The 9,817-nt window shown below is 37.5% G+C and overlaps 1 protein-coding gene across 1 annotated transcript; it reads right to left on the bottom strand.

Annotated features, from left to right (window-relative positions):
- Nucleotides 1-327: 327 nt before the first annotated feature.
- Nucleotides 328-8,814, bottom strand: LOC146315104 (isoaspartyl peptidase/L-asparaginase). The gene is made up of 7 exons (XM_084736498.1): nucleotides 8,583-8,814; nucleotides 5,858-6,054; nucleotides 4,633-4,775; nucleotides 4,320-4,483; nucleotides 2,862-2,980; nucleotides 2,498-2,608; nucleotides 328-1,516 (listed from the first exon to the last, which is right to left on the bottom strand). The coding sequence occupies exons 1-7, from the start codon at nucleotides 8,627-8,629 to the stop codon at nucleotides 1,308-1,310; spliced, it is 990 nt and encodes a 329-aa protein (XP_084592624.1). The 5' UTR covers nucleotides 8,630-8,814; the 3' UTR covers nucleotides 328-1,307.
- Between the last annotated feature and the right edge of the window lie 1,003 nt (nucleotides 8,815-9,817).

Raw genomic sequence — 9,817 nt, 5'->3', positions numbered from 1 at the left:
GTTCTACCAACCCTTTTATATTAAAGTAGAAGGAACCATTAACAAACCCTTGATAAAATAGTTCTTCAAAGATCATTGAAGAACTCTTTCTTCCAAAAAGGGTTCTTTGGATAAAAAGGTTTCAAATGGAGCTGTTTGTCTCACAAAGAACCCCCTGACGAACCCTTTCTTTAATAAAAAGGTTCTTCAGAGGCAAATTGTTCTGGGTAGAACCTCAGCCCTTCAGAGCGAACACTTTTGGAACCCTTATTTCTAAGAGTGTGGAGTACAAATAGTTCTGGGTTGTGAAACACTGCTAATATCACAACTGTGAAAAAATAAACCAACTCAAAGTTAAAGAGATTTTACTAAAATAAATCAGACATTCTATATTTACATGAATAATAATCCATTCACAATTCAAGAAAAAACTAGACAGATGTATACACTACTTGTTCAAGTGACAACACAATCTTCTCCATCTTTTACAGTTTATCTTTCACTGTGCACATACAAAATATTTAGCTCTGACATCTGAAATAAGAAAACACTACTCGTTTGATTTAGATAGAAACAACAAAATATCCATCAAGACACACCGACATATTGATTTACAGCACTTTTCTACAATGTTTATAAAGTGCTTTATACACAGTAAAATAACCACCCCCCTCAAAATACAGCACAATAATAATAATAAAAAATCTAAAATGAGTGCATGCCAATAACTTGTTAAAAATAGGAGTAAAAGGTAAAACAAATAAAAGGTAATAAAAACAAAGACCCTTAAGTGACTCTAGACTCCCAAGTGTCAGAGCGTAGGTTGTAGTTTACAGAAAAGTCTGTCTAAAAAAGTATGTTTATAACAGCGATTTAAAAGACGAGACAGAGTTTGTGAGTCTTATTTCCTCAGGCAGTTGTTGAACATATGTCATAAATCACTTTTAGTCCTGAGCCTGGACTGAAAGCGCCTCACCTGTGGATCTGAGGATGCGTTCCAGCTCATAAGGGGTTAAAAGGTCAGCAATGTAGCTTGGGGCTAGACCATTTAGTCTTTTAAAATAATCCATAAAATTTTTAAATCATTTCCAAACCTAATTGGTAAGCAGTGCAGACCTGGGTGATGTGATTTCTACATTTTGTGTCAATTAAAATTCTAGCTGCAGAATTTTGAACAAGCTGGAGACATGAGACTGATTTTTGAATGAGGCAGGTACACAGTGAGTTCTAATAATCTGAGATGAAATAAAAGTGTGAATTATCTTCTTTAAATCAGCACGAGATAAAATTTACTTGACTTGACTGATTAATACGGATTACAAACTGTGTTACTGAGGCACTGGCTCTTTAAATTTTTCATTTGGGTTTAATCCATACCACAGACCATCCTGATCCACAGCTGCCCACGCCATTCGCTCTGTGGTAAATTTGGCTGCCCACTGTCCTGATGGAGCAACTACAATAGAGCCTCCTGCACCGCAGACACGGTCTATCATGTACTGCAGAGACAGCTGTGAGGACTCTGCTACTGATTTACCTGCAAAGGCAAGTGGAAATACGGAAATAGATGAAAATCAGACTCAGATTTAGGTAATCAATGTGCAATCATGTCATTCGACAATACACAGCAAATACACAAGTTTATCCAAATCCAGGTAAATGAAATCCAGAACGATTAACTGCCAGCTTTGCCCCTTTTCATTCTTTGGGTCCTACAGTCTCTCATTTCTTTTCACTTTAATTACGCTAATGTGACTTTAGTATGAAATAGAAGTGTGACTAATCTAACTAACTCTTCCCTTTAATAATTGCAGCTATGGTTCAAATAACCATATAATCAAAGTTAAAACAAAACAATGTTTAGAAACGGTGAGAAATAGACAACATCTGCATTAATTCTGCATTAACAGAAAAAACTGACAAGTTCAATGCAAAGGTCGTCTGAACCACACTAAACTCATAAAACTACTTTAATCTTATTCATTCAACAATTTCAGTGTTTTAATGCTTATCCCATAAACAGAAGTAGTGATATCAGATTATATTGAGACCTGATAAAGTCTAACATATGTGGCTTGTTTTAAAGGGAAAATTCATCACTTTTTCAGGTGCACGTCCAGCCAGTGTTGATGGAATATGTAGTGAAGTGAAGCAATAAATTCCTCAGTGCTGCTATATTGACTGAGAAAACTGAGTTTTCCTGCTCATCGAGCTGTGCAGCAGAGCCTACAGGACCAAGATGCATTGCAGACGGGCTTGTGACTCCCATGCCCATGTTGCAGTGCATCCCGAGTGGCTACCCAAAAGAGGAGACTAAAAATCCCAACTGAAATAACCTGCATCCTCACTGGATGCAGGAAGAACTACAGATTTTGCAGCAGAAAAGTTAGTATAGCACGCACTGAGGAATTTATTTCCTCATGTGACTACAATTACCATCAACACTGACTGGACAGCCACATGACAAGTGGCAACTTTTCCCTTTAAACTGAAGAGTTTCAAAGTGTGACCTTGTTACCTTGTTCAACATGTGAGAGAATGAGTCTGGCCAACGTGACTTTGAGAATAGACTCTCCATGTCCGGTACAAGACACTGCACCAGTTAAGTTGTCTGCGTATCCTCCAGAGCCTTAATTCCAAAAAAAGAAAAAAAAAGAAAAACAAGATTGAAAAAACAACAACATTAAATCAACTTAAAAAAAAAACAGCTCAATTTAACACTCTGGTGTCCCGAAACACTATACTCAATAAAAGTTGAGAATAAAAACAATATTGAGAGAATAACTGAATGATGAAACTGGCTCTCTATCTTGTTAAAATAAAATACTTTATAATGTGATAAAATCAGACTCAACTCAATGAACAAGTAAAGGAAGTAATACCAATGATTGGAGAGTCTCCCACTCTGCCAGCCATTTTATTTCTGATCCCTCCGGTTGATGTTGCACACGCAACATTACCAGCACAGTCCAGAGCAACCGCCCCAACAGTATCATGAGCCCTAGACAGAGAACAAAAAGTATATCCACCAATTAAAGGCATAATATGCAATATAATGCAATGCAATATAAAAAAACAACGCATAGACTCAATATAAAATATATGTAAAATTCTCTAAATCATCACTTTTGATCCACTAGAAGTGTGTGGTAGTGGTTATATCAGACCCTGCCCTCAGTCTGTATTTTCTTATTTCCTTATTATTTTTCTGTGCTCAGGACGTTTCTGGGTTTGGTTTGGCAGTGGTGTGTAGCACCCAGCCAACAGCACTCAGGTTCTGAAGTCAAGACTCAGTTACATCACACCCTCCATGTCTTTCCTCTGATTTCTGTCTGTGAGAGACAACACACTAATAGAAATCAGTATCACGATCAAGGTAATATTATCTGAACGGATCCATTTTATCTCACATGCTTAACATAAAACAACATGTGTGTTTATAGTTAGAGGCACATATTTCCTCTGATCTGTGGAAACTAACCAACAGCTGCTGACCTAACATTTTTAATTCAATCAGTTACTCTGGATTTAACACTCCACACTGAAGAACTACAGCAAGCTCAAATGGTCAAAACTCATATTTGTACTGAATGCACAAATCTAATCATTTTGGCCCAATATCCTATCTATAATCTCATTTATTATTCTTATGGCACTAACTTAATGTAACAGTTTACTTCAACTGTTTAGAAGTATTTTATTTACTACTTTCACATGTAGAATAGGAATGATTATGACTGATACGTGATGGCCTTCATTTTTGAATTTATGACCCATGATATATATGATTTGTGCTTTAGAACGTAACCACTGTCAAACAAGCCGAAAATACTGTTATGTTAATGTTATTTCTCTGATTCACTGCTCTGTTGTTACTGATGGTGCTCACCTTCTTAATGCACTCACACTGTCTCTTATTCATTGAAACTTTATGTTTTTCCGTTTACCTGTAGTTCTATTTATCCATCTAGATTTTTTTGGTGTGAGTTGCAGAGTTTTGAAGATACTGACCAGAAAGATGTCTGTCTTCTCTCATCTAAAACAGAACTAGATGGCACTCGACTTGTGGTGCTTAAAGTACTAAAACATACATTTGAAAAATTCAACACCAGTGTCTCTTTTCCAGAAATAACAACCCAGTTATTCAAGATAATGCACCACAGACCTTGTTTTCAGCAGGTTCATATAGGAACTACTTTCTTTCTATGGTAGTTTTTACTGGAACTATTTTCTTTCTGCCAGAGAGAAAGTTTACCCTACATGAAATTGAATAACCGGGTCAGATTTACGAGGAAATTCCAGGTAAGAAGTGGTCAAAATAAAGTACTGCAGATACTTACCGCTGATGGCTGAAATCTTCCTTTACTCCAGTATCATAATTCTTGCGCTTCTCCCATTCTTTCCTCTCAAACTGAGTCACCAGTTTTTCAGTGGGAAGTGCAACCATGCCGATGCTCTCTGCAAACAGGTTTGCACCTTCGCTTGTCAGCAAGACGTGGGGAGTCTGAGGTTTCCCATCAAGGCAGCAAGCATGTAAGAAAATGTGAAAACAGAAAATGTATTTCATTACATTTAGAATTTTTCTCCAAATCCGTGCCTCTCTAAACATCAGTGGCCTCCTGCTCTTTCTTTTAATAGAGACAAATAGATAACCTTTTCCATCACTGCCCGTGCCAGTGTCACAGGATTGGCGATGTTCTTCACTGACGACACTGCACCACTGGCAAGTGTCCTTCCATCCATGATACTGGCGTCCAGCTCCACATCTCCATCAGTATTTAGAGTTGCTCCGTGCCCTACAATTAAATGTCACAATGTTGTTTATGTTACCTGCCACATCCTCACACATCCACACGGTGGTGACAGAGCAGAACAAAAGAGGCACAAGAGCCCAACACTCACGACTGACATTAAACTGAATTAAAACCCTTGTCAGGGCCAACATTTTCTTTTAATGCACAACCCCAGTTTCCCAAAAAGCTGGGACATTGTGTAAACTTAAATAAAAACAGAATGGAATGATGTGAAACATCTTTAATTGAATACAGAATATTACCAGAAGTGCAAAACTGGGGCATTTTAGTCTGTTTGACCTTAAAATGCTTACAACAGTTAACATACTGGTGATAAAACTAATAAAAAATCCCTCATCATTCTGCTGGTTTCAGGTGAATTGTCAAATATACTGGTGAAAAAATAAAATGTGCATACACTAAAAATTACAGCAAGAAATTAACTACCACTGCTGAATGTCTATTATGAGTTTGGCTGATGACTTCAGAGATGAAAATGGCGAAATAATTTTGACTCAACACCAGGTTGTTTTTTAAATAATTAGGAAAATGTACACTGTATTGTTAGAGCGCTGCCCTGAGGTTTTTTTGTGGAATTTGTGGAACTTGCAACCCACCTGCCAATTTTGATGCACAAACACTTTTAGTCAAGAATAATAATAAGAAGAAAAATGAGAACAAAAAAAGTGTCTGCAGTGAATAAAGCTGCTTGGATCACGATAAAAGTGCCAGTTTTGGTCTGTGCCAGAGGTCATGTGGCCTCCAGATCTGGACCGCCTGTGGCCCATAATTCATTGCTGTATTTGGACCGAGCGTGAGCGGACTGTGTGGGTCATCACAGGGTCAGACCAATGTTTCTGTGTGGGTAGATGGAGTCTAGATGAATGCTGACATCACCACCAGCAGATGGTGACAACGTGCTTCAGACAAATCTAACTGAATTAATAAAGAGGATCATCAGTGATTGGCTCGTGTGCAGACAGGTGGGCGTAGTTGTAGGTTTTAGACTCTGTGTGTGTGTGTGTGTGTGTGTGTGTGTGTGTGTGTGCAGTAAACATCTGTAAGAATAATTGTGTACAGTGTACCTGCATTAAACACACTGTTATCCTCCAGAGCTCTCACAGCTGCCTCGACAGCATCCAGTGCACCTCCTCCTCTTTTCAGCACAGAAAACCCTTCACCTGCTGCAACCTTCACTCCGTCGACGGACGCCTTCGCCATTTCATCCGGTATGGCCCACGCTCCACCATGCACGACTATGACTGCTGACATCTTAAAGCTCCTGCAGGAAACAGACAATAGTAATTTAAATAAACTCACAAAAAGTTATAACCGGGGAAATATTGGTTCACTAATATCTACACAACATTTCATGTTTACCAACACTTTAAATAGAACAAGAAATAATTGTTAGTTGCAGCTCTAAACACAATAATGTTGCACACAACACAGAATCAGGTTCTTTTATTGTAATTAATTTTTTTTTTGTTTGTTTGTTTGTTATTTTGTTAAGGTTTTTTACATTTTATTCCCTTAGTTTAGTTTTCTCATCCTGTAAACTTCAGTCCAAACTCTTATTCTTTTCTATTAATCTATTTATTCTTCCACTGTCTTCCAATTATTCTGTAAACTTAACAACCAGGTTATGATGCATGTAACTGTTCTAACTTTATAAATGCAGCTTGTGTTATGGTTATGGCTATTAGATGGGTGGAGAAAAGAAGGAAAAGCGAGAAGAAGAAAAACATCTGTGATAATATATTTCTATTGTTAAGATGCTCTCTGACAAAAAAAAAAAAATAAGTAAAGAGATTAAAAAGAGGAAATGCCAAATTAAAAACATTCTGAAAAAAGTTTTTTGAAATGAATGAATCCTGGCACTGTCATCTTGGAATATTGGGGAAGAAAAAAAATCCATTGATGGAAAAACCTGATCATTCAGTATATTCAGGTAGTGAGCAGACCTCATTTTTTGGGCTCATAATGTTGCTGAATCTCGACCTGAGCAGCTGAAGCAACCCCAAATCATCATAACACCGCCTACACAGGCTTGTACTTGTAGGCACTAGGCATGATGGGAGCATCACTTCATCCGCCTCTCTATTTACCCTGATGACCCCCATCACTCTGGAACAGGGGAACTCTGGACTCAACAGACCACATGGCCTTTTTCCGTTGCTCCAGAGTCCAATCTTTATGCTCCATCGCAAAGTGAAGCCTTTTTTTCTGATTAGCCTCACTGATAAGTCTTTTTCTTAAAGCTACACAGCTCTTTATTGCCAATCCACTGACTTCTTGTCACACTGTTTGTGTGGAAATGCTCTTACTTTCACTATTAAACAGAGTCGAGTTCTACTGTTGATTTTTATGATTTGATTTCACCAAATGTTTAAGTGATCTCTGATCTCGATCATTCAAGATTTTTTCCGTCCACATTTTTTCCTGGAAGATGACGGTTCACCACTATGCTTCCAGGTTTTAATAATGTGTTTGTTGGACAGTTCTTGTACTTGTAGTCATTAATCTCCTTAGTTGTTTTCTTTGCTTGATGCAGGCCAATAATTTGACCCATCTTTTCCACAACCACAGGATATGTCTTCCGACATTCTGTTTAAGAAATGAGAAGCTCCTCACTGCATCAGTTAGAGTTAAATAACTTGTTTCCAGCTAAAACATTCTGATCACTGCAGTAATTATCCAGTGGAAGAATAAGTTAAATCCAGGTGGTGACTTCTTTTTTCGCCAGGAAGTGTATCTGCAGAGGCCCTTCTAAGATATTCAGAAAATCTTTACCTTATTTGTGCCTCTTCACCTCAGGGGCAGGTTTGACTGGCCTTGTTACAGAACAGCCACTAAAGAGACCTTGAGATGAGACTGACTCTGTTAGTCATTAAAGATAAAAATGTATTTTTTTTTTCTCAGGAGAGCTTTTACATTAACAGTGCAGCCATGTTTTTCATATATTTTAGTTTCTTTTAATAGTGTCTCACCCAGAGGTGCTTGTTGATGTTAATACCTTAACACTTTTGATCATCTTATTCTTGTAATTGTCTTATGATCCTTATTAATATTACTGTTTTTTGGTTCCCTTTCCACTTAATTTCCACCAAGGATGCATGTTGCCTCGTTCTAAGTCTTTACTGTTAATATCTGATTTGTTCAGATGAATAAAAAGTTAATTTATAACATACTTTAGTGTGTTTCTCTAGATGTGGATACATGCAGGCTATAGAAGATTCAAGGACTCTGAGGCTTTATTGTCACATGCAGAAATAAACAAGCTTTTTAATTCTTTGTTCACTATGTCTCTCTACCTGGTGCCATCAATTATTCTATTTAAAAATGTAGAAAATATACCAGAAACTTAGGTTTAAAAAGTAGAAGGCCTATTTGCAGTATAAGACAGTATGTGCACTATGAAAAAATAAAACCACGTGTGCACTACGAAACAGAATATGTGCAGTAAAAAAAAGTACTTAAGACAGTATAAACAACATGTAAATGAACCATTAAACTACAATAAATAATTTAAGCTGTGCCTGCTATTAGTCTTTTGTTATTTAAATGACCTTGTATACGTGTGCTGGGTGATTTCTTTATCAATCTGCTGCAACTTCAAGCTGATTTAAACAAGTTTAAAGTGTTGATCGGAGTGCAGGCTGCAGGACACGTGCGTGAATCTCCTGCTCGGACTGACTGGTTATTCTCAACAGGCGGCCAGCAGTTGTCTGCCATTCATTTCCTGCAGCTGTTTGAATCAATATGCACTAAGAAGTAAATACCGGGCCTGTTATTGACAGATTTTCTTACCTTTCCTGATCCTCACGCTTTATCCCGTGGGAGAGACTCTCCGCCATAGTCACGTGATTCCGTGGGACTTGTCAAGTGAACTACCTGCACACTAACGTCAAGTTTACAGACTGTAGCTTTAAATTAATCCAGTTTTAGTGACCATTTTGGTACCTAGGCTACCTCAACAATTCCTGTTGTATAATTAGTGCTTTAAAAGAGTTATACAATTGTATAGTGATACTTCCGGTTCAAAATCAAAGTTGTAATAGATGTACTTCCGTGTTTTAGCCACCGGAGGGCAGTCTACATTCATGATTATAATATGAAACGACCTCATGGCATTTTTGGTAGCCTTCTTGTTAGCTAAGTCAAACAATCGTTTGAAAAACTTGATATTTAAATTAAAATGACAGGCGTCAACTTACCACATCCGCCATCATTTGACCTCTACAGTTGCCAGAATCAATATTTACTGCGTATAGTCACACTAATGAGTGCACTGCCCTCTTGTGGACACGTTGAGTAACTACACCAGCAGCATGAAGCTAGATATAACAGCATAGACATACTTCCGGTTGACACTTTCAAAATAAAATATGTACTAGCTGTTGTTACACGTGTTCACCGCCAGAGGGCGTATATGCAGGGCGCGTATATTACAAGTCATAATATAAAACGATCTCGTGACATGTCAGTTAAGCCGCTTTTGGTAGTTTTATTAGCATGTCTATTCTCACTGTAGAATTATACTTTTATTTTTGGACACAAAAGACATTTTTAGGTATTTTTTTTAAGTTTAAGTTTAAAATTTTTAGTTTGTGAAATCCTTGCTCCAAACCTGTGCTGCTGCAGTTTTTTGTTTTTCCTCCGTTTGTGTCCAGATAGCCTTAAAATGCAGACGAAAAGTTTGGATAACAATTGAAATTGTACTCGGTACTTAACTGTGATTTTGAAAGGAACTGAGTAGAGTACATGTTGTAATGCATACTCAAATACAAGTACAGTACAGACTGCTACTCATAAAAGTATAAGTACCCTAAAAACTACTTAATTACAGTAATTTGAGTATGTGTAATTACTTACTTCCACCCCCGGTTAAAGGATGATGGGTGGATAACTTCAAAATTAACCTCAAAATACAGAAATCAATTTACCACGTCCGCCATACTGTCCTCTCTCAATCTCCATATGGAGATTGATTTTGACAAAAGATAAAAAGAGATGACAGTATGGCGGACGTAGCAGGTAGATTT

The sequence above is a fragment of the Lutjanus erythropterus genome, chromosome 14, assembly GCF_056507025.1.
Source record: "Lutjanus erythropterus isolate fLutEry1 chromosome 14, fLutEry1.hap2, whole genome shotgun sequence".
Taxonomy (NCBI): Eukaryota; Metazoa; Chordata; class Actinopteri; order Lutjaniformes; family Lutjanidae; genus Lutjanus; species Lutjanus erythropterus.
The sequence above is the reverse complement of the archived record's forward strand: the minus strand, read 5'-3'. Positions and strand labels throughout refer to the sequence as shown.

Coding starts and splice junctions, on each gene's coding strand:
- LOC146315104 (XM_084736498.1), bottom strand. CDS start 8,629: ATGGCGGAGAGTCTCTCCCACGGGATAAAGCGTGAGGATCAGGAAAG. Junction 4,776..5,857: donor TAACAGTGTGTTTAATGCAG/GTACACTGTACA, acceptor ATTTAATTGTAG/GGCACGGAGCAACTCTAAAT. Junction 4,484..4,632: donor CACGGGCAGTGATGGAAAAG/GTTATCTATTTG, acceptor GGGAAACCTCAG/ACTCCCCACGTCTTGCTGAC.